Source organism: Hoplias malabaricus, chromosome 10 (assembly GCF_029633855.1).
Source record: "Hoplias malabaricus isolate fHopMal1 chromosome 10, fHopMal1.hap1, whole genome shotgun sequence".
NCBI lineage: Eukaryota > Metazoa > Chordata > Actinopteri > Characiformes > Erythrinidae > Hoplias > Hoplias malabaricus.
Window position 1 is genome coordinate 24,941,984 of NC_089809.1, and position 25,621 is coordinate 24,967,604.

The window sequence follows — 25,621 nt, forward strand, 5'->3', positions numbered from 1 at the left end:
TTTATTAACCCCTTTCAGTGTAGAACCGGAATCAGTGACGAAGAGGAAATTCTGCTGAAGGAAAAGCCTGAAAGCATTAACCTTGGGCCAGATCAGTGTAATGGGCACGGCTGGATTCATTCCCGTACACAGCTCACCTAACAACACTTTTCCTGATGAGAGGCAAACACAGAATTACAGGGCAATGCCCTTCAACTGTCTTAGTACGCAGCATGCTCAATGCATTCCTCAAAACAGATTCACACACAGTTGAAATGCCTACTTGCCGTGTTGAGGTTGCTACTCTAGTAAACAAAAATCTACATTAAAAGAACACACCTACAAAGACTGTCAACCAGTGATTCATGTCCAGTATAAAGGATTACACATCCTGCAGCTACGTTAATGTATCATTTACAAAAACAGAAGAAAATAAATGTGCTGATTATCAAATCTCCATCATGCAGATGCTCTAGCGGTGCTGACACAGTATATGTGGTATAGAAGAATACAGGCTCATATAGAAATACTATAGTAAACCACAGACTATTCCCATTAAAATACCCTTTGGCACATTTATATACAAATTATAAAAAGTCATACAGCAAAATTTATGTCTAATAAAATAAACATTAGATTCTATTTCATTGATAGTTAATATGACACAACATTTGGTAAGCAAATCTAAAAATAGGTAACTTTTTTTAACTTTATTTCTCAATTGAAAATTGACCATGTGTAATTTCTAAATAAACATACATACACTTTAGATGAACACAGACCTATAATAGACACATACTGAAAGGTTAACTGGGCCCACAAGAACTAGGATGACAGTGGCAAGAAAAAAAAAAATATAAATAACATATATCAGAAGTGTAAGAAATGAGGAGGGAGAAGAAGGATTCACATGTACAGTACTGTGAAAAAGTCAGAAACCTTATTTTATGTCTAGTTAATACAGCATTTAAAAGTGCAAGGCCTTCATTTAGGCATTCAAAGTAGTTTTCAAAACTTTTCAAAAGGTTGTGTTGTTGTCAAGGAGAAATTGCTGTGAAAAAGGAAGCAATTACAAAACTTTTCAAATCATATATAAAAGCTGCTGGTGTTCTCAGAAATATGGATACCTGCCCCAAAGCCTAGACTTCAACATCACTCGTTGTGTTTAGGAATACATTAATTGTGAAAAACAGAAAATGCAATCTATCTCTACTTTCTTTATTTTTTCAGAGCAAGTTTCCCAAAATAATAAAAGCTGTAATAAATTAAGAGTGGAAATGCTAAACACTGAAAATATATATATATTACATATGTTTGTTTAGAGAATGTGTGTGTTTGTGTGTGTGGCCCTGTGAAGGATTGGCGCCCCCTCCAGGGTGTGTTCCTGCCTTGCGCCCAGTGATTCCGGGTAGGCTCCGGACCCACTGCGACCCTGAACTGGATAAGCGGTTACAGACAATGAACGAATGAGTGAATGTTTGTTTAGATTTCCGATAGCATGATGATTGCATCTTTTCTTTTTTCTTGCCACTGAATAAGTTCTACTTAATATCTGATTTTAGTGGAAATTATATCAATTAAGAATGGTTTCTGATTTTTGCTCAGTACTGTCACATTTATAGTGCCTCCCACATCACTCTGCCTTACTTTGTCCACTCAAATGCAAAACATAGAAGGAGAGAACAGCTGGATGCCTGGGCTGTGACTGAGCTTACAGTAGCAGCAGTGTGTGTGATGGAGCCCCCTGCTCTCTCATACCAACTGTAGGAAGACGGCAACCCATTTACACTTTCATTTTTCACAAAACACATCATACATACTGCCTCTTGCACCTGAGAGACAGTGACTGTTTGCTAAATCATTGAGTACAGCAGAGTGAAGCACATCCTGGCTGCTGAGAGCATAAGACACAAATCAAGTAATTTAATTATGAAGTCCTGATGTGATAACAGTTTAAGAAAAAGAACAAATCCTTTGTATTGCAAGTACGAGGATATAGTGCATGGTACTTCAAGACTATATCATTAGCTACAGAGAATGTTCTAAGCACTTATGGTCATTAAAAGCTTCTCACAGCACAGTTTTCTGAAGAGTGCACGGCTAGGAATACAACAACAATTTCCTTGGTTTTCAAGACCTAGCTTGGAAAGACTTCTTTTCATACTAATGTAGAGCTTTGTACATTTCTTTAGAATTTTAGGGCAGCACCAATTTAAGGGAATATTTACATGAAAAAATAATAAGGGCCACCATAATCACTGAAAAAAAGTACTCTTATAAACGTTCAACATGAGATGCTTACAGTGTTTCCATTAAGACTTGGCACTATTTCAACTTCACAGTGTCACTCAAATGGCCCGGTATTGAAATTCAGTGATTTATGGTACTGAACAAATTATTTCAATACCACCATGTATCAAAATATTTTGTGCTGTTAAATACCAAATTGAAATATCCATATTATTCCTACTTATCAACAACGTGAGTGGATTAGCATATGCTTGTTCCAAAATCTAGACTTGTGATTGGCTGTCTGAATTACATTCTGAAACTAATTGATAGTATTGCATCTTGATTGGTTTGTAGGCAGTTGTGGCCAGTAAATTTAACCAATCCTTGAACCTTACAAATATATCTGGTTTATGCCACACCTACTTTTACTTACTTTTTGGTTTAAAGTAAATATGATTCAGACATTTCACACTCAGTGTATTGGTTTGGTATCTGTATCACAAAATTTGAACACAACCTTAGTCACATAGACTAACTGTCTGATATGCTACAATTATTTTTTTTTATTTTGGGAAAGGTCCCGAGCCTCCAAAAATATTAAGGTTTGTGCTTTTGTGTGGCTATGTCATAAATGAGTGAACTCTCATGCATGATAAGAAACTGCTGGACTCATCAAAAATAATGTCAGCTATCGAGAGTGCAATATAGAACCACAAAACATACATGTCTGAAGAAACATTGTGAATACCACAGTGTGATGCACATGAGGTTTGATATTTGCTCAAACCTATTTTTTTTTTCAATTTACTAATAAACAGTGAAAAGGCCTAAATAGCTGGCTACTCTTTAAAAGCTGGGGTGCTGGAGGTGCCCTTGTAGAAAATGTTCCTGGTGTTGTCAGGGCTGCTCCCTCTTTCAGGGATCAGGATCATATTGCTTTTGCTTTTTCTGCTCAGGGTTGAGTCCCGACTCTCTGGGCCACTCTCTGTGCTCTCCATGGGGGTGACCCGGATGGTGGAGATGGCCTGATGAATGTGCTGGTCCCCCACTGTGTTAGGTAGAGAGGAAAGAGTGGAGACTGTAGGGACTGTTGGCACTGTGACTGGGATTGGGGCACTAGAGTTGCTCCTTTTTCGGTCTGTGGAGCTGTAGCCATCTCTAAAATACTCTGAGCTTTCAGAGTCACGGTTTAGGTCGTTAAGCTCGAAGGACTGCCTAAAGCTACTCTGAGATTTCCAGGTCCATGTTCCACTGCCATCAGTAGAATGGGCATGCACCAGGGGGCGACCATTCTCTGGATGCGCTTCTACTCTCACTATCGCTCCTGTAGAGCCTTGGTTGGTAGCCCCTGATCCAGTCTCCTCTGTCAGGCTCTTGTATCGGTGCAGAGGAGCAGTAGAGCTGGTGTGGCTGCTGCTATCTGAGCTGGGGGAGCCTGTGGGAAGCAGGCCTTGCTGCTTGGACATGGCAATGACTTGCATAATTCGTGGCTGTCCATTGGTGTTAGTCCTTACAGATGCCATCCCACTCTTCTCCATGCTCTTCAGCCACTTGTCTCGCACGTTAGCCCCAGGTGAAGTACCCATATATTCCTGGGATTCTTCTGGGATGTGCACCAGCTGGGAGGACCCTGGCCTGGACTGGAGAGATATTCTAGCACCTCCTGCGATGCCACTGGGGTTGCTGGGTAATGTAGTACTTCCAGTGGCCAGTTTGAGGCAGGGAGCTACAGGACCCTGGTGTTCCCCATTTATGCCAACGGCCGATGGTTCTGATATGGAACGAGCCTCCATGCTGTTGGGGGATAACTGGCCTTGCCCATTCTCCATCACCTGCAGGGAGAGTTTTCGGTTCTCATTCTTACTCTTCCACTGCGACAGCAGCTGTTTAGATCGGCTTGAGTCCATAGAAGCATGGATGGTAGCTGTGCGGCGGGGATCATCCATGGCTGGCGAATGAATCCTGGGCAGAGTGTTGCTGAAGGTTACCAGACTCTCCTTAGATGCAGGGTTACAGGGAGTGATGACCTCCACATCCGCACTGGACCTCTTCAGGTTAGAGTTCGTCTGACGGGCTTGAGGATTTCGGTGCAGAATGCCCTCTGAGTGGGAAGAGGAGAGGCCATCACTACTGCTGCAGCTTTTAGCAGGCAGGTGATGGCCAACTCTCTGACCCAGATCAGTCAGCGAGTGGACAGTATGTCTAACCTGGGGTTCACTTCTGTGTCTCTCCTCACTGGATTGGAAATTTCCAACAGCATTCAGACCCTGCAGTGGTCAGAGATGCAAAAAATGTCAGATGAAAATGCCAGCTCCCCTTTTAACTTGTGTGAGCAATTTGTGATGAACAAGCCTTTGGAACTGTTCCAGAAGTACATCCAGAAGTGCCTTTTTTCACATAAGTGCCATTTTTGACAATAAATATGTACAAGTTCATAATATCTCTCAGTTTATTCTGAATTTAACTCACCAAATACACAGCAATACCCCCTCCAAGGAGGAATCCCAGATAGACATCAACGGCGTGGTTCTTGTGTTGAATGATACGTGTCAGGCCACATATGATGGCACTGATGACGAAGGAGAAGACAAGCAGAGGTTTCAGCAGCTTTGATGAGTCTGTCAGGGTGCTGTTGAAATACATCTGCATGGGAACAAATAAACTCTGAACAAATACACTCTTAAGCTCAGTCACCTGCCAGCAGTGATTTGTTTAAGCTACACTCTTAAAAAGGTGCTTTAAAAGGTCGATATAATGTAAAGCTCCTAGGATAAACCCTTAAATTAACTGCCTTTAATATAGTCCAACTGTTCTTTAAGCCTTGGCTTTACTATAAGTTAATATTAAACAGCATTTGTGATACGACAAAACATGGATAAACATATGATATGTATATTGCAAACGAAAAGGAACAGTAACATCTGTTCAGTCTGAATTGATGACAGTGTTTAATATTGATTGCTGTGAGTAGATCTCAGCCTTAGGCAGGGATTGGTATGGTTCCAAGATCCATGAGTCAGTGCCCTACTCCCAAAGTCACTTCATTAAAACTGCACATTTATGACTTGCATCTTCAGCATGAAAAATCACATACATCTTGTACTCTTGGATGCCACAAGCTGCAGTCCTATGCAGTCCATCAATTTGGTGATTAGTTGTATTTTTGCAAATGAAAATGCCATCCTTCTTTAACTTACTTCTTACTCAAGAGTTATTATTAAATGTCAATAAATGTTTTAGTAACACATCTCCTAAGGTAGCGTATTATAAAATGACGTGGAAGACAATTATACATCAAAGCCATGTTGCGTGCAGAGGACTGAACTTGATAGAAGACTCATGCGAGAAGTAGGTTGAATTTAGGAATTAGGGAATAAATAGTGGATAGGGCAGAGCAGACATTGTGCGCTAAGTGAGTGAGTCACATTACTTACCGAGATGTAGACAGCAGCAAAGGATGCTAATGTGGCATGTTGGGAAGGGAAAGACTTTCTGAAAAATGAGAGGACCTGAGATCAGATTGGGCCCTGTTTTTTTAGTTTACAAACAAGGAGATGGGTCACGTTTTACAAAACATATATGCAAAAAGGAAGGTCAGTGCCTTAACTTGACACAAACATGTTTAAGGCCTGGATCAATGAACTCAGTTCAGCCAAACATCTCAAGTAGCAAAACGTAATTATGATGAAAATTCATAAAGATGAAAGTGATTACATCCACTGTCTGGGATTCTAGGAATTCTCTCTGTTATTACAGAGAAGTTATATGCAGTAAATTCATATGCAGAAGTTATATGCTCTCTCTCTCTCTCTCTTCAAAGACGCAAACATCTGGTCCATTTGTTTTAGTAAGAACAGTTCATGAGGCATTGTATTGCTATGTGGTCTCATCAATGATGAAAAGGAGAAAGAAGCTACCCAGACATCACAAGATCGGTTCTTCAAGAGGGTGGATAAACATGAGCCTCAACATGAACTTAAACAAGTGCCACTGACATCAGGTTTTATATTTTGCCCTCCGTCTCCTGTTGCTGACAACTCATCTCCACCACATTCTCCTCCTCTTCCAGTCAGTAACTCATATTGCCTCATCACTCAAATCCTGCCCTGTGTTTATTACTATATAGTGCTTTATACCGTGGATTAAACTACAATGCTGGATGCCTAGGCTAACTTTGTTGGACTTGCGAATTAAGCTGAAATTGCAGACTCTTAGAACGTATTTTATCTGCATTTTTTTGTGAATTTTATTTGTGTTTTTACATGATTGGAAAACACAGTTGCAGTTTATATTGTGCTGGCATTTCATAAAGAGCTGTCTGACATCAATAATCCAACACTATTTCAGCAGCTGTGGTGTGACTACTAATCTCACTCAGATGTAACAGTGAAAAGGGGACACTGCAAATGCTTACAGCTATTGCCATTTTGGGCGTTTCCCATGTCAGCCTGAATTTAATGGTCTGTTTCCTCTATCTTGTTGGAGGATAAAATAAAACTGCTCACGCTCTTCATTATGTGCTGCATGAGTGGGACACCAGAGCAGAGCAGATACAGCTCAGATACACCACTCAGGCTGCAAGCACCCAACACAATGATGACCTGAATTTCAGCATTTCTGCAGCTTATGGAGTAGGAAATAATGTGCTTCTCAGACTCTCAATACTGAAGAACGCCAGCTGGCTCATTCTGCAAAATAAGCCACTCAGTCATCTTCATAAAAGGCCAGTCCAGCTGAAGTGCCTGGTTTAGAAGCTTTGTGTGCTTTTTCAATGCATAGCTTCTGTTCTAAATTCCAACTGTAGATAAATTTCCCACTGTTTCATTATTTACTGAATCCACACAGTGCCGTCACTTCCACAGAAACTGGCCTCATTAAAGAAAACATCAAAAGCCTTTCTCTTAATCTACAACTGCTATTCTTAGACTCCAGAATAGCCCCACTCTTGTCTGTACAGATTCTTGAACTTAATACCTCCCTGGTATAAAAGCAACACTGGAAATGTTGTGTTCAAACATACTGTCTGGGGAAAGATCCAGCACACTTTAACTCTGTCAGCTGAGGTAATATTTAGGTCACTTTTGTGCTAGATTCCACATGCTCTTAAAACTCTGCAGTGACATTTTGCATTTTGCCTCAGTTCCCAAGCAGTCAATCTAGCATAAAATACTGCAATATTTCCTCATATAAGAGGCACAAGGGATGTGCTAGAAACATGGTACACACCTGTCTATTACCAGGTTTTGCTATTACGTTAGTTTTGAGCAGAGAACTTGTATAATTAAGAGAGTTCTGAGCACTTACAGAAAATGCCTGTCAGACCAATAAAAACAGGTGATTTCTAATTATGAATTTAAATTCTAACAAGCACAGCTTGCATTTCATTGATTATAGTACATCCCTCAGTCAGCAGTTCATTTTGAATAGAGATTAAGAGAAACAAACCTAAAGTCTTAAAAACAAATCTGGGATCAGTTTTTAACAGCAACCCAATTTTGCCACTGTAATTGTACATTCCTCATCCTGAATACAAATTTTTCAGAAGGAGGACACTATCATTTGATATCTCAAAACAAATTGTAATTGAAAATCTTTGGCCATAAGAGTAAGTCTTTGCATCATTGACAGTGTGTTCCCCTTTAATCCCCTTTAAAATGTTATTCTAGTCCTACCTGCTGGCATTGATAATGGCAGTGTCAGTGCCAGAGCAGATATCCTCCAGGATGAAGGAGTTCTCATCACAAGAGCTGTTCAGGTGTGTATAGTTAGGTTTGCATACAGTGAGGAAGTAGGGTGCTGGATAACCCGTTGACAACTGGATGATGTTAGTTATCAGAGCAGTGGCACAGAGGCCAAACACATGAACCCCTAAGAAAAACACAAACAATATTCAAGAAAGGTCAGATACGGTAAATTGTACAAGGTATAGTCAGTATATGCCACTATAAAATTGTTTTTATAAAAATTCAGGAGCATGGTCTCATAGATTAAGCTTCAGTAGAGTATAAGGAACCTACCCACAAACCTTACAGCCCGGCGGACATAGGAGTTGAAGTTGCAGCCGGCTGCATTGATATCAGCCTCAGCAACAGTGCTACTCTGAGTTCTGGACAGACAGCAGAACAAAATGCCTTCTCCGATCATTATCTGCAGACAGAGGAGACCCAGAGTCAGAGGTGCAGAAAGCCAACGGGGACAGGGACAGAGATCAAACATTTATCTGTAGATATCTCCCCTTAGCTTCCCTCACTTTCTGTTCTTTACATTCCTATTGATATTTTTTTTTCAGCAAGATAAATGTGCAAAATAATAGTGACAGCCTTGACTTGAATAACATGAATGTAATATAACTTTTTCTGAGTAATATATATTTATAGGTCCCATTTCATCCAAAATTAAAAGGAAAAACTTCATATGCTTCCTTTAATGAACTGAATACACACACCCACACACAACGCCATAAATCAAAAAAATATGTTGCTTGATGCCTAAGGCATAATTTGTCATCACTGTGTACCAGGTTCACAGAACAACAGTATGAACATCTTTGCTTACATGTCAATGACTGAACTACATATGAACTTTAAATTACCAGTGGAGTTCTCCTTTAAGGACTAGCTAAAGCAAAAGATACAAGACCTGAATCCCACTGGTATGAGACACCTCTGCATCGTCCATGCTGCTTTCTCTAGGTTTTTCAGGAAGGGTAGATTGTAAATTCACATTTTTCCTGACTCATCTTTTAATCAGAACATTCTGCCACTGTGCATACGGTATGTGTTTCGATCACTGCACACTTTTGTATTAATGTTGAGCTGTTGCAGGCCTGCCACCATGTGTCAGAGACACATCACCCTTCCTACTGCCCTAAATCTGTCCCTGTCTTTCAGAGTATCCTGCTCTGGCATCCTGCAGACACTAAAGTGGAAAATACACTGAGTCTAGTGGCACTTTGGTGCAGTATTGGGCAGCAAATCTTTATAGACTACAGATGCGAAACCTCAAACTGCCCAATGAGGCCTTTTCAGTAGGAACATTTTGTCACAACACTGATACCAATTTCAAGGAAATAAAAAAAAACCTATGTGTTCATATTATATTGTCAATAGATATGGATTCAATACAACAGTTGTAAATAATGTCTTACTTGCTGATATTACTGTCACATATGTCGAGTCTGGTAAACATTCTGAACATTCTTGCAGGGTAAGTACAGGGTAAGTAACATGAACTCACTAAAGTGAACCCTAAAAAAGAGAAAATGTGTCACAAGTAAAATAGTATCCAGGCTGAGTTCAAAGTTCTCTGTGTACATTATATAGACAAGGCCAGTGTTTCTAGGTTTATATAGACTAGACTGCCTTGATCCCCAGGTGAGTAGTTTAAATCCCGGCAGGACCATGTGTTTGATGTGAGTGTTGCTCGGCACGCTGGCCTGGCAGGTGAAGAGATAAGGATATAGCCTGAACGTTGGCTAGATGAAGTGCCTTGCTGTGAGTTGAATAAGAGCCCAGAGAGCATGCAGATCACAGCACACAGCTCCATCTGACTGACTCCATCCCACCAATTACAGCCACACAGACTTTCCTCTATACTGTGACAATTGGCGAAGCCACAGGAGTCCCTAGAGCCTGCAGTTACTTCCTCCCTGACACTAAATCTGGCCTGTTAGGTAAACAGATTTCAGAAAAAGCAAGTAAAATCAAAGCAGAGAACAGAGCCTGGTTTTGGAAATTATATACCAAATCTATACTTACCATTCTCCATGCTGTTGAGTCTACACTAAATGACAGAATCTGAAATAACTGCTTTTTTTTGCATTTAATAGAAACATATTGACATAGTGCAGTACCACTTCTTTCCCAATATCAACACCACTGCTGAAATCTTTAAAAGGAGCTTTTTCTGTTCACTTCAGTACACATGACAGTTTAAAAAAAACATGACATACTTAGATGTGATTTTTTCCATTTCTCCTCCCTGAACTATATAGGGTTGGGCGGTATAAGTGTAATACAGTATACCGCGGTATTTAAATATGTGGACGGTATCTGAAAAAGAGTGTGGTATTTATGATGTGTGTGTGCTGTGTCAAATTTCTGTTCTGTGTCTTTTAGAAATTGGCAAAACATGTTTGTGGATTTAAGTGAGCCACAGGGAGGGGGCGCTGTGGGACCTCAATGACTGGAGATATGACAGACTGAAAACGAGTGCACCCCCCACAAACCCACACCCTCCCCACGGTAATACCATATACCACATTAAAATTGTGGGTGGCACGGTGGCGCAGCAGGTAGTGTCACTGTCACACAGTTCAAGGAACTTGGAGGTTGTGGGTTCAAGTCCTACTCTGAGTGACTGTGAGGAGTTTGGTGTGTTCTCCCTGTGTCCGTGTGGGTTTCCTCCAGGTGCTCCGGTTTCCTCCCACAGTCCAAAAACACACATTGGTAGGTGGATTGGTGACTCAAAAGTGTCCGGAGGTGTGAATGTGTGTGTGTTGCCCTGTGAAGGACTGGTGCCCCCTCCAGGCTTTGTTCCTGCCTTGCATCCAGTGATTCCGTGTAGGCTCCGGACCCACCACGGCGGTTACAGACAATCAATAAATAAATGAATGAACGTTTGTTCATGAGATTCATTTAAGTTAGGACTGACCATAAACGATTATTACATGTTTAGATATTAATTTGTGACAATTATGCATTTTGTGAATGAATATAAAAAAATAATAATAACAAATCAGCTGTGGCACAGTTTGCATATTATATCAACAACAGATGGAGAATTTTCAAACCTTTATTTTAGAATTAAATACAAGAAGAAGCCTGTTGCAATCTTTTAATGCAGTAAGCTTTTGAGATTTTTCAGTGTTCTTTAACATATTCACTGCTGAGTTACAGAGAACATTGCACCCACCAAATTAACAGTGGAACCTTTTTATAGTTCAGACTTCAAACCCATTTAAACATCCTGTCATTTTCCTAAGAGCAGACTAATATGCCCCGAGAAGCTGAGTGTGAAACAATCACCACATTTCTGCCTGGGTGTCCTGTAAGCCCTCTATACTACAAATCCCCATTATTAACCGAGTGTATTACAGCCCAGCAGAAATGACACTAGCTGGTTTGAGACCTGACAGTTCACTAACACTTCCCTGGCTGTTAACCAAAGAGGGGAAGCAGATTTATACACAGTTCCAGTGATATTCAGAACAACCTGCAAGGTTGATGATTTAAAATAGATTTTATTATATATTGGATTATATTACATGTTCATTATTATACTTTGCAAATTATCTTTCAGTGTAGCATATCAAAACACCAAAACATGAGGATGTTTCATTCATTCATTGCCATTCATTAAACAGTTCAGGGTTGCGTGGGTATGGAGCCCTGGGCACAAGGTGGGAACACACCCTGGAGGGGACGCCAGTCCTTCACAGGGCGACACACACTCATAAATAGCCAATCCACTTAAAGATGTGTGTTTTTGGACTGTGGGAGGAAACCGGAGCACCTGGAAGAAACCCAAGTGGACACGGGGAGAACACACCAAACTCCTCACAGACAGTCACCCGGAGCAGGGCTCTAACCCACAACCCCAGGACTCTGGAGCTCTGGGACAACGACACTACCATGCCGCCCATGAACAAACATTTAGTTTACTATTTATCTAGTAGTCATATTAGTAGAGGTGCAAGAAACAGGTAACAGAAAAATAATTTATGCAGTAGCCCTACACACAAACCTGTTGAATCGGAAGCAGTGCTGACAGATCTGATATCCAGTTGTCTTGTTATATTCAACATAAAACGTAGTCCAGCACTGAATTCTGAGAAAATGTATTGTCTGGATATAATAGACTATTAAACTGCAATCAGATCTCCCCTCTTCAAAGTCAAATTTCTTTCTAGGAGATGACAACATGCAAATGACAAACTCCTTAAATGACTCAACCCGATCTTTTCCTATTTCTATTTTGTCAAAACACAGTCAGTGTGGCCCAGATGAGTCAGTCATAGTTGATAAAATGTAGTAAGACGAAACAAAGTAAAGCCAACACTGTTATCACCACAGTTATTGTTTTTCTGTTTACCAAAAATAAAAGACAATCATAGCACAGCACTACACAGTGTCCTCAGCTCTGGGCAGTGGTTCCACTCAGCTGAACTGACACACTAACACATGCTTGAGTGAACTTCACAGTACCAGTAAAACAGCAGATGCGACTAACTTATAGTTTGAATAAATGTAAATTCGTCAAAAGGACTTCGGATAAAAAAATAGTACCTAAATGCGTGTGTTATACTGACCGTGATGGCAGGTGCAGCAAAGGCCAAGCTGAGGAGCATGAGGAAAGGAATAACCTCATGTGTAGGGTCAATATATGGCAAACTCAGACTGCGGTCATTGCAAGCGAACCCCCAGCGCACCGGCTTGAAAAGGTCCGTCCACTCTAGGAAATAAAGGCTTACCACAGATGACACCAGGATTGGAAGCTGGAATGAAAAAGTGAAAAGAAATAATGAGAGAAACTTACAGCAAAGCATTTCTTACATTTTATTTTCAAGCAGAAAGTTACAATATGAGCAAATGTTTAGATCACAGGAATGTACAAAGTCAGCCACTGGAAAAACTGAAATAGGGAAACCAGCAGAGTTTAACTTGGCTGCTTGAAAGGAAATGATAAGGTGCACACTCATTAGAAGACACCCTAAAAGGATTTGCTTGTTACGCTTTGGTTTATCTATGAAAGAATGCATCACTGCTCTGATCTCTCTTTGCCATAGCCATACACAGCCAAGCACCAGTTCCCACACACAGCTAAGCAATTATCTTTAAGTGCTTAGAGAGCCTGTTCTCTTTGGAAATCATTCTTCACAGGACATTGCATTGTACAAACACGCTTATCGTACCTAAATAGAGTGAGGCACTCTCGATCCGTTGTCAAAACCATATAAGAGGAGAGAGGCACTTGATAAGACAAAATAAATGGGACCTGAGAGTGATTTGGAGTTCTAATATGTGCCAAATAAGTGGATGCTTGAAAACCTACAAACTGAAGATACCATGGCTAAAATTGGATGACTGAGTAGGGGGCTTTTAGAACCACCTCATGCATTATGAACTGATATGCACTACAGCATGCGGTAAGAGAACATTCAAGGAAGTCACCTAGTACTGGTAAGATTCATTGTGTAGCTGAACACACTGAAGTGTCCTGTCTCAGTGGCAATGCGGCATGTGCTCTGAATTTGGCCATTGGCGTCTTTACACAGCATCATTTCACATTCAGGCTTAAACAGGCGGCCCTGAAAAGGGAAAGTGCTGGAACCCCGCTGCTAGCGGAACAGAAGGACGTCTCTTGATGTCAAAGCAGTGAAGTGACTCCTGCTGAGCTGAGGAGGGCTTACTGATCCACCGTTGAATTCAAACACACATACACAAACACAAACACACTACCAGGAATCTCAAAAATATTACAATTAGAACATACAAACCAAAACACATGCTGTTTACTCTGCTTGTGCATTTCATTAGTCAATAAATGACAGCTGACACCTCCAGCACATTAAAATATTCATGGCATGCTGCTAATAAGGGCTCCAAACCCCATTAGAGGACAGTGACTGAAGACTGAGGTATGTTTGGAATGGTTAATTGTAGAAATATATCGGAATCATAAGACTATCTGAAAACAACCGCTTAGAATTACTGGCAACGGAAAGATCTGACATTATATTTCAAACTGATATTAATGGTACATCAGAAAAGCTTATAATGGACATCTGTGAAACTTAATTACATTTATAACCCTCAATATATACATTTATTATTCTTCTGCATTGCTATTGTATCACCCTCACTATCTTCATATTTTAAATGGACGATATAAGATACAGGTCTTGACCCTCGGTTCAGTTATTGGTGCATGCCCAGTTAATCTGAACGCTCTACTGAGCACTGAACACATATATCCAAATTGAATATGTAAAGGGGTCACAGGTGGGTTATCACTGGGGAGAAGAGGCATGATGTAATGTTATATTTTTCCATCTCTCTCTCTCTATCTCTCTCTCTCTCTCTCTCTCTCTGATGCACACATACACACATTGAGTAGTAAATATAGGTCAGTGGAACCACCTTGAGTACAGTAAAACTTAGCCGAATCAGCACACAGAGCAGCTGCTGGCTGTAGCATTGTGCATATCAAGCAGTAGCAAACTGCAAGGCCTCTTTCTACTGCATAATATACCCTGCAAGCCATACTCCATTAGCTGATTAAGGCAAAAAGAGCACAGTCACAATGATCACTGAACAGCAAGACAACCTATTTAATTCTAGGGCATGAGCAATAGCTTCTTTAGTTCAAGAAATAAATGTAAAAAAAGAGGCCAGGATGTGGCATGTAACAGAAAGGCTAACAGAGAAGCAAACAATGTTTAGAGTTAAGCCTGGATGCAATTTCAGCCACACAAAGTCCAAGCTACAGAAGCATATTAGAATCATTCTGGTACTTTGGGTTTCCAAAGCTTATTCAAGTGTGTCATAGATTAGACGATCAACAAAAAGAAGTGGAAAGAGGTGATGGTAAAGTTTAAATAATGAATGCATTCCAATGGATGCTGGATCCATTCCAGTTGAGGATATTTAGAAGCTCTAGGCACTGGTAATATCTCAGCAAGCACTGGAGGCATCCCGCTGACAATGAGGATGTATTAACCAGATCTGTACACAGTAAAAAAGGAAGCTCATCATCACATAGTGTGTTTAAAAGGTGACAACTCAGAGACAGAGGGGGTCGCATAAGAAGGGGATTCTGCTGAGAGCACAAGACTTAGGTTACAATAACGCTTCTGGTGAGGCACTACTACTCAAAACAAATCTGAAAAATACTATTGAAAAATGAATGATACTCATATGTATTTAATTTAGTTGTGTTTTTGCAATATGAGGGTGCATGCACAGGCCTGTGCCTTTCATGTGTTTAATATTCCCTCTGCCTATTCTGTATGTCCTATTGCACTATATATGCTCTAGTTCCTTAATAGGTCAGATGGATGATGACTGTATGGATGAAGACTGCATCCCCAGCAAAGCGCTGGCTAATACACACATGAGGAACAAGTGTTACTACAGAGACAGTAAGCCTATTCTTGCTGTTATAAAGCAGACTGTGCTACTGTGTTTCAGAGTATGACATCACACTTTTTCCTCACTGACCACATCCATGCCTGGATCAGATATACTGCTATGCTATAACTGAAAGGTGATATTTTAAAGGTATTAACCACAAAACCTCAGGACACATTGACTGAGCGATGCAAACACAAGGAGGCTCGGGTGCAGGATAAAAACTCTGACCTGTTTTAATTAAAAACGAGCAACCTCATTATATTTTAACCATCTTATCTGGAACCCTTTAGGCACTACGACATTTTGATGCCAAAGTTGACTTTTTCAAGTGAGCCTGTCTTCATAAAACAGGTTCGTGAAAAAATAATGATATGGCGTGCATGTTCATGAGTAACTTTTGTTCTCAAACTGTCTCCCAGGCTTGTAATGCAAGGTGAATACTGATGCTTGTGACTCATTTGGCTTTCAGTTACTTTCAGAGCACCAAATCAGGGAGGTAGGGAGCCTAGCGAAACAAAAAACAGGACCGCTGCAGACTGCCTTAGCAGATTTTTGAGATATTTACAATAATAATAATAATAATAATAATAATTAAAACAAACAAAAACATTACAGAAGCCTTCTTTAAAAATATGGAACAGCAGAAAGAATGCAATACATGTGTGACCCATATCAGAACAAGTGCACACTTGTGGATGTCACTAGTGTTACCGATAAGGCATCATTATTGATCTTGGTCTAATGGCAATACGGTGTAAAATGCAAAGCAGCCAAGACATTCAGTGTGCTGTTGCCAAATGAAAAAACCAGTCAAAACACAGACACACACACACACACACACGGACAAACTGGAACCCACCTCAACGAAATAAAAGCACGGCAGCAAAGTAACGCTGTCTTTAGTCATCCTTTCCTTCAGTCTTTCTCTCGCAGACATGACTCTAGCTTCTCTTCCACGCCAGTCCGAGAAGAGCTCTGAAGAACTTGTTGTAGCCTCTTAATGCACCGCGACCGCCTTCTCCACACGATTCAGGGACACTGACACAGCTGGCTTTCGCTCCATGGATGGAGACACCTAAAAGACACCGACCACTAGGAATTCTCCAGCTTTGACGAGTCGTAAGGACATATCCGTGAGGCGCCTACGGCCTCATTTACAGAACATCGCCGTCAAAATGCCGACGGAGGGATAGCTTCTGATTTATGAGGAACGGAGCGGCTCCAGCGTGCAGCTGCGCAGGCGCACAACCACCGCGACACGTCTGATCTGCCACTATTAACAACACTGTAGTATTTACACCGCAACTCTTACAATCTGCAACTCAAAACAGGACATTGATAATACGCTGTAAATTAGACTATTATGAGCAATTATTAGAGTTAACTTTACAAAACACTGCTTAGAAATAATTATAAGAAACAGAGTACAATCCTCAGCGTGCTCATAAGAGGATAGCCTACAGCATAATGGCAGCTTGTCAAGACTGCCTCTATTTCTATACTGATATAGACAGTCTAATGGCAGCTATACACTGTGCAAATTAAGGATACTATTAATGGCAACTTCTCTCTTAAAATAATAATCTAAAATGTTCTAAAATGTCTGCTGTATAAATCTATTAAGATTTATTATTATAAATCTTCTATAATTTTCTGTAACTGCTTCTTATTTTGATTGAGGTGTGTCTGTAGCCTACATTGAAATCATTGAGCGCCAGACAGAAACACATCCTGGACAACATCCTGTCCATTACAGGGCATCACACACTTACCCAGTCATTCAGACCTATCCAAAATGTGCATCAGCTATAACACTAAAATTATCATTTCTACACTCATTTTCATTTAATCAGCTCTAGTTCTCACAAAGGTGTCCTTTTCTATTTACAGTTACAGAGTGTAGTCCATCTGTTGCTCTGTGTAATTTAGTAGCCCCCTTCACCATGTTGTTGGCTGGTCAGGACACCCACATGACCTCCTCAAAGCAGGTATTATTTGGGTGCTGAGTTATTCTCAGTGTTGCAGTGACACTAATGATGGTGGTGGGGGGGGGTGTTGTGTTGGTATGAGTGGATCAGACACAGCAGTGCGGCTGGAGTTTAAATATTGTGCCAACTCACTGTCCACTCTACTAGACACATCTACCTTGCTAGTCAGCATTGCAAAGTCAGAAACATTAGCTCATCTGTTTCTGCTAAATTTGTGTTGTTTATCCTTTGGTACTACATCAGTGGTTGCTGGTCTTTGCCCACAGGAGAGATGCTATTTGCTATATATTTTTGGTTGGTGGACTACTCTGAGTACAGCAGTGAAACGGAGAGGTTTAAAAACTCAAGCAGAACCAACTCAACCACAGAGCAATGGATAGAACACAGTATGTTATGGTTGTGCTACAAAGTGCACCTGTATGGTAAGTGGAGCTACAAAAGCACAATGAGCACAGAAACAAGAAGGTGATTATAATAACTTGGCTGATCTGTGTATTTTTATACTGTTAGACCATATGCCTTGTCTGTGTATCCATCCACAGAAAATGTGAAATTGATTAGTGGGCTCACAGGACACATTTAATATCTCTCTAAATTGTTCAGGTACTCAGCACACTCATCAGTATGTTCCTACAACCAAAAGGGATAAATCACCTCAGTGTGATTTCCTGCATGGGAAGAGGTAAAAACCCCACATGGAGGTTTAGAAATAATTCTTAAATTCTTTTTTGCTGGTTGGAGATTTATGTCTTGATCAATGGTTCAGCCATATTATACCCAATCTAGCGATAACAATGAATGAAATAACATTTATTATTATTCATTGTTAATGACTTACATCTACATTAGGTAACACATTAGGCAACATATCAGGAAAGACCCAGTTTTTCTTTGGTTGTTGGTTTGAGTTTCCCTTTGAAACCACAAGAAGGTGGAAAACTCGGGTGTGGATGTCCTGTAAACAGATATCACCAAGTAAGGAAGAGAGTCTGAGAGTAAAAAAGAAGCATTATTTATTTTTTTACATGTTTTCAGACAAAGCCATGCACCTTGCAGGAATACACCCTGGAAAACCTGTCCTGTCACTCCTACACTTACACCGGTGGGCAAAGCCACAAAGCCATTCCACCTACCAAAATGTGCCTTTGGACTGGTGGAAGGAAACTGGAGCATTGATGGAAAGTAACACATATATCAGAGACATTGAGCCAAGGCTATTATCAAATCCTGGACCCTGAAAACCTTAAGCTGGGTAGAAACAATACTTTATGTCGTGTCATTGTGCCAACACTACGATATGATTGACGTTAGGTAAATCATATAGTTTCAAATTTCAAATTACAGATAACTTGTATAACTTGCTACAATTACCAGTACTAATTTGTGGTATTCTTCAGAAAATTAACCACAAAATTTAATTATTAAAAAAATTAAATTCAATATTAGAAGCTGGGTATTAAAACTATATCTCTGAGAAATAAAAACGCAGTGTTGGTTGCCATAGCAATGGAAGCGCGTGTTGTGCGTATGAACTCTTAGCCAATCACAACGCAAGGGCCGGGGCTTGCCCGAATGCGGGTGGAGAAAAACGCGCCAAAATGAGCATCTTGCTGTCGCGTGCTAGGGTGACTGAAGGTGGCGCATGCGCAATGGGGCCTGAGGGGAAGGAGTTAGTAACGGTGCTTTCTCCAAAGTCTCGACGAATGAGTGTCACCAGAGATGAAGACGGGGTTTAAATTTTATATTAGTTCTAAAGAAATCCAGGAGCGAGAGAAAGAGAGAGATACGTAGTTGAGTGTTTATAATCTCCCGCCTGCAGGTGGGCTACCCCTGCGATGCTGTTGCAGCGCTAAAAACTCGAGCTAGCTCAGGTAGGACTCTGATAACACCGCCTCACAACACATCCTCGGGCTGTTGTTTTCTTAACATTTATACTTGGTCCCTGCGTTTTGTTCTGAACAGAATTACAGTAATTGCACCAAATGCTTCAGGCTGTAGGCTCTGAATCTGTTTACAGGACAGTCACACACTCCTAGTATTTTCACAAGCTGCAGCCTAACGCTAGACTGAAATGTAACCGCCTCATAACTCTCAAAGAACGAGTAGTGATGTTTATAAATTCTCCAGACTAATAGAGTGCATTAAAGTGTTATTTTGTATTAAGTCCCCTCTTTCGAAAAGCTCACTACGCTAAATGTATTTATCAAACAGTGGTAAGTTTTTAAAATAAAGTGCAGGTGATGGACATGAACAAATGCACTTTGTGGAAGTCGATTTAAGTAGAAATAAAATAAGAATTTCCGATATAATGTGAATTATATATGTATATCACACACAACCATTTATTGTACATCACTCCTAAAACATTTTAATGAAATTCTGAACAAGATTAGGATAACATTAACATATAACCACAGAAAAACAACTTGGTTTAACGTATTGCTGGTGTCATAGTCTGAGTATAAAAACATAGCCTACTAAAAGACTCAGGTTGTCCATTGGGAAAGCCTTGTTTCAGTAGTTTAGTATTGTGGCATTCACCTACAGATATTAAAATAGTTATTCCTTTAAAGTGGGTGAAATAGTTTAACCCTTATTTTTCATTTGTTTGTACCAAACTCTAACATCCAATAATGCAAAATCAAAGTATTAGAGACATGCATAAGTTGCTTTTTAAGTGGTTGCTCTTGGTTGAAGTCAGTTGTTATAAAATCTTCCTCTTTACCTGTGAAAGGTTTGCTTGTTTCAGATAGCCTGCTGTAACCCGACCCTGCTGAAGGATCTTGTGTTGTGATGTAACTGTGTCTTCTTCGAGGCAGACAGTATTCTATGATCTTAGATATTGTTTTTCTGTAAAAGAGCTGAGGATCCCTTCTGATGTGTTCACATACCGACATGTGCATAGTTCATCTTTTAGCTTCCCTCTTACGTCTTCTGAAGTGTATTTAATTTCTCGAGTCATGAAATGAAGCTGAAACCGAATAATATAAAAGAATTTGAGCCTTCTGTTGTCAAGTCCAAAACATTCAAAACATTCACCTGCTTGATATTTTTTTCATAGATAGTTGAGAGTGTATAATTTGGAATATAATTTCTCACAGTAAATAATACTAATAATGTTACTAGTATTAATAATAGCAATTAGTGACAACAGATAAAATTCCTGGAACAGTTTTGGCACAAATACTGAACCTTTGTGTTTTTTTTATAATACAATAAAATGGTGACTGGTTTTATACCAGTACTTTGTATTAGTTGATACCCTCATTTTTTTATCATTATTATTATTATTTATTTATTTATTTAAAGATTTTTTTGTAACCGGTAAGCATTCTTTCTGTTTTCATTTAGCATTTTAGAAATGTTTATGTTTGGAATTCACTCACACCTATGGACACTTTTGAGTCGCTAATCCACCTACCAATGTGTGATTTTGGACTGCGGGAGGAAACCGGAGCACCCGGAGGAAACCCACGCAGATACGGGGAGAACACCTTAATAATAATGCTTTATCTTTTTTTTTGCTCCAAATACATTCTCATTCCATTAGACTATAGCACTTAGTCCCAAAATGCCTCTGGTTTATCAAAGTTTTCTGTTTTTCCATGTTAGTTGTTTTGATTTTATATGATAACATCGAATGTAACTTTCTGATGTCTCAGGTTTAAGTTTTAAGCACAACACCACCAAACAGAGAGTTTCTATACCTGCATCTACTAAAAATCTTCCTGTAGGTTCCTGGCGATGATGAGGGGGTAAACTTTGCAAAGCTGGCAAGTCCATGACTGGGTTTTCAGAGAGTTTTCCTGGTCTTTCAGATCTTATATTGCAGTTTTCATTAACTTGAATTCCTAACAACATGTATATGAAAGACTACAGTAGAACAGAGAGAGTTGTCTGGCTTTGTGAAAGTCAGGTATCTTTAATTCCCACGACCAGCAGGACAATTGCGGGCTGTGGGAGTGAATGAACAACACTGTCCTCCTCCATCAATCCACGGCTGAGATGCCCTTGAGCAAGGCACAGAACAACTGCTCCTTGGGCACTACCCACCGCTCTGGGTTTGTGTTCACAGCCCCTAGTGCACTAGTGTGTGTATGTGTGTGTACACTACCACAGATGGGTTAAAAATGAAAGACACATTTTGTTGTGCATTGTATAAAGACAAATAATTGCATATTTACTATCTACAATGCTCTGCCACTAAATGCCTCACTAGAGCACCAGAATCTCAGACCATAACAAAGGCTTTGTATTCAGCCATGCTCTTCCCTTCAGACATGTCTTCCCCCTCCCGTTCATGTTATTAGCATGGTGCCCAGAGAAAGTGTCTGCTACACTGTAAACCTAAATAAGTTAACAGAACTATAAAAAAAATTAAAGCATTCAGATGCTGAGTTCATAAACTCGATTGTCAGAAGTATGCATACACAATTACTTTAAGTGTGTACTAAATCATTTTATGTTTGATACAACTAAAAAAATATGCATTTCTTGTACTCAGTACTATTAAGTACTTTTAGATTAGATTAGATTCAACTTTATTGTCATTGTGCAGAGTACAAGTACAGGGCCAATGAAATGTAGTACCTTATGAAATGTAGTATCTAATCTTCCTATCTAATCTAACCATAAATTCATTCTTTCAATGTCTGTGGCACTGGTGCCAGTCCATCTCAGAGCACCACACACTCATACGTATGGGCACTTTTGCAGGTTTTGGACTGTGGGAGGGGACACTCCTCTAAGCAGTTGAGGACCCGATGTGGGTCTCAAACCCACAACCCCTGGACTGTGGAGCTATGTGACACTAATGCTACATGTTGTGCCACAGCCCCTAACATTGAAATAAACACATGGACATGTCCAAATTCACAAAAATCAGTGAACCCCAGATCATCCTCCATCTTGGCTGAAAATTGATGTGTACTGTTTCTAGGTCTGTGATTTACGATGTCATGCCGCATAAACTCATAATATTTAAGTTCAGTTAAATCTCTCATATATACACCACAATCAGGACTCTGCTAAATCAAGAATTTACTGTTTCATGAACTCAAAAAGAAGATATTTTTGTCAGGCTAAATGAGTGGTGGTTGTTGTCCAGCATTAAATAGACCATTATCAGTGACGCTAATAACTGTAAAGCTAATACATGTACCTATATCAATAACATTTTATTTATAAAGTGCTTTTCACTACAAGAAACCTTCTTGACCTATTCTATCTCACTCTTCTGCATCTGCTTCTCATTCATTCTCTCCAGATTTTGCGTTTCTACTGCCTCTCTTCCACTGTCTTTTGCTTTGTTCAGATCTCAGTCACTACCAAGCTTTCTCCACTCTTACCTTCACCATCCACTCTTTTCCTTCCCTCCTTTACTCTTTCTCTCTCATTCTGGACCATTTCCATCTGTTCCTTTTTTAAGTTGGAACCTTATTTAGGGCCCTTGTCCATTCTTTTTCCACCCTCTTCCTCTCTCTTTCAACTCGCTTTTGACCTCTATTTTTATTACCTCTTTCATCTTCCTCCATTCCCCTTCCACAGTCTTCACTCTGTTACTTAACTTTCTCTTCCTCTCTCCACTTCTTCAGGTGTTCCCTAACCTCTTCTTCATTCTTTCCTTATGTCTTTCTCTTTCTCTCTTCTTGGAGCATCAAGCCTGTCTTTATTCCTCTCTGTTTATGGTGCTCCTCCCTCTCTTCCTTTCTTCTCCCAAATGACTCCCTCCTCTCTCAATTTACTCAACTCCTCCTCAACTCTCGTCATTTGTTCCTGTAGCATCCACATCTCCTCTTTTGTCGTCCATACACTTTTGCTCATCTTCTCTCTTTGTGCTGCATCTTATAATTCATTACCCATTCACTATTTTCTTCTCCTTTCTCGTCCTCTCATCCTTCAGCTTTCTCAATATCTCATCCTTCATATTCTCTTCACTCTTTCTGTTTCTCTCATTCAATCCTCTTCTGCTTTCATGTTTTCTAGCTCCATATTGCTTTTCTAATTGTCAAGGCTCCTTGAGGTTATTTCTCTTTTGTGTCTGCTTTTCCTTCAGTTCCACCACTTCTCTCAACTTCTCTCTTTCTTTCCTCCACATCTCTGTGCTTTATCCCCTTTTCTCTCAGTTACATTCTTGTGTTTCACCTCCTCCTAGGTATTCTGTGGGGTTTTTGTCCAGCATGGACATGGCTCTGGATTCTGGCTCAATCACTGCCCTCTCTTTCTTCTCCAGGATTGTATCCCTCAACTCCCTGTTCATGATCCTTTCCTGCTCTTCCATCAATTTCCCCAAATTCCAATTTTATATTTTAATGGGAGATAAAACAACCAGACTTTTGAAGCACTCCTGTGTGTATTCTATGGATATGGTATGTAGTAATAACCAGACTATGCTGGACAGTTGAAATATACTTCACTCAATTACCAAATGCCAGTTGGCTATATGAGGTGAAGAGCTGAGACCTTGATCAGGATAAACCACTTGTTGAGGGAGAGCTGTGGCCAAATTTGTGTGTACACTCAGATACCTTCATGTTCAAGATCACTCTCAGTGATCATCCATGTATGAGAAGGGGTTTACTGTCAGTTTGATGAATGAACCCTTTGGGAATTCTGGCTCCCATAAACTTAACTGCAAAATTAATTTTGTAAGATTTAGCTAAGATTGAATGAAAAGCAGCCAGATCACGTTAAAACATTGTGGCATCGGTGGTTGACAGGACTTTGGAGAACTGGAGAACTTTACAGTCAGAATGTGCATTAAACCTGAAGGCCTTGTTTAATATGCATTTGCTGAGTCGCATCACTACACTCATGTTAACAGGATATGTATGGTACAGTTATCATCTTTTGCAAAATAAGAACAATCAATTTGTACATTCATGTTAGCAAGGCCAGGGTCACTCCTATTATAGCCTTTTTAAACCAAGAGAAGTTTGATACCTTCATGTTCTTTACTGTGAGTACTTGAGTATATTTAGATGGACATACTAATATTCACTTTTCACGTTCACATACAGTTGTGTTCAAAATAATAGCAGTCCAATTTGACTAACAAGATAATCACTGTTTTTGGTAAAAATTATATTACCACATGAAAAACAATGTAACAGTTGATGCAGTAGATTCTTAGAAAACCAACAGACTCAGCATTCATGATATGCATGCTCTTAAGTCTGTGTATTTGCATAATTAATTTAAAGGGGTGTGTTCAAAATAATAGCAGCGTGGAGTTCAATTAGTGAGGGCAATCATTTTGTGAGGAAACAGGTGTGAATCAGGTGTCACTTATTTAAGGGTGAAGCCAGCACATGCTCTACATGCATTTCTCCTTGAAAGCCTGAGAAAAATGGGTCGATCCAGACATTGTTCCGAAGAACAGTGAGCTTAGATTATAAAGTTGATTGGAGAGGGTAAAACTTATAAAGACGTGCAGACAATAATAGGCTGTTCAGCCAAAATTATCTCCAAAGCTTTAAAATGGAGAGGAAAACCAGAGAGACGTGGAAGAAAACGGAAGACTACCATTCGAATGGATCGAAGACTAGTCAGAATGGCAAAGGCTCAGCCAATGATCAGCTCCAGGATGATCAAAGACAGTCTCAGGTTACCTGTGAGTACTGTGACAGTTAGAAGACGCCTGTGTGAAGCTAAACTATTAGCAAGAAGTCCGTGCAAAGTCCCACTTTTAAAAAAATGACGTACTGAAGCGGATACAATTTGCCAAAGAACACATCAACTGGCCTAAAGAGAAATGGAGAAACATATTGTGGACTGATGAAAGCAAAATTGTTCTTTTTGGGTCCAAGGGCCGCAGACAGTTCGTCAGATGACCCCCAAACTCTGAATTCAAGCCACAATACACTATGAAGACAGTGAAGCATTGTGGTGCAAGCATCATGATATGGGCATGTTTACCGCATACCAGGGATCATGGACCAGTTTGTATATATCAGAATACTTGAACAGGTCGTGTTGCCTTATGCTGAAGAGGAAATGCCCTTGAAATGGGTGTTTCAACAAGACAACGACCCTAAACACACTAGTAAATGAGCAAAATCTTGGTTCCAGTCCAACAAAATTGAGGTTATGGAGTGGCCAGCCCAATCCCCAGACCTTAATCCGATAGAAAACCTGTGGGGTGACATCAAAGATGCAGTTTCTGAGGCAAAACTGAGAAATGCAAATGAATTGTGGGATGTAGTCAAAGCATCCTGGGCTGGAATACCAGGTGACAGGTGCCAGAAGTTGGTTGACTCTATGCAACACAGATGTGAAGCAGTTCTAAAA

At 40.0% G+C, this 25,621-nt stretch overlaps 2 protein-coding genes across 3 annotated transcripts in view; one reads left to right on the forward strand and one right to left on the reverse strand.

Moving 5' to 3' along the window:
• Positions 1-2,687: 2,687 nt before the first annotated feature.
• LOC136708823 (phospholipid phosphatase-related protein type 4) lies at positions 2,688-16,506 on the reverse strand. The gene is made up of 7 exons (XM_066683659.1): positions 16,204-16,506; positions 12,521-12,706; positions 8,229-8,358; positions 7,884-8,079; positions 5,646-5,703; positions 4,681-4,854; positions 2,688-4,478 (listed from the first exon to the last, which is right to left on the reverse strand). Exons 1-7 carry the CDS (start codon positions 16,279-16,281, stop codon positions 3,051-3,053), a joined length of 2,250 nt encoding a protein of 749 aa, XP_066539756.1. The 5' UTR covers positions 16,282-16,506; the 3' UTR covers positions 2,688-3,050.
• Positions 16,507-18,982: 2,476 nt separating this feature from the next.
• plppr5b (phospholipid phosphatase related 5b) overlaps positions 18,983-25,621 on the forward strand; it is an 80,268-nt gene continuing 73,629 nt past the window's right edge. For both annotated transcript variants that reach the window (XM_066683751.1, XM_066683753.1), the window contains exon 1: positions 18,983-19,203. The gene's annotated coding sequence lies outside the window, so the exon portion shown is untranslated. The remainder of the gene's footprint in view (positions 19,204-25,621) is intronic.

Excerpts from the sequence above, each read along its gene's own strand:
- LOC136708823 (XM_066683659.1), bottom strand. The coding sequence starts at position 16,281 with ATGTCTGCGAGAGAAAGACTGAAGGAAAGGATGACTAAAGACAGCGTT. Across the intron at positions 8,359-12,520 it reads TTGCTGCACCTGCCATCACG|ATAATGATCGGAGAAGGCAT; the intron begins GTCAGTATAACA and ends CTCTGTCTGCAG. Across the intron at positions 4,479-4,680 it reads GGGGTATTGCTGTGTATTTG|GGTCTGAATGCTGTTGGAAA; the intron begins GTGAGTTAAATT and ends TGACCACTGCAG.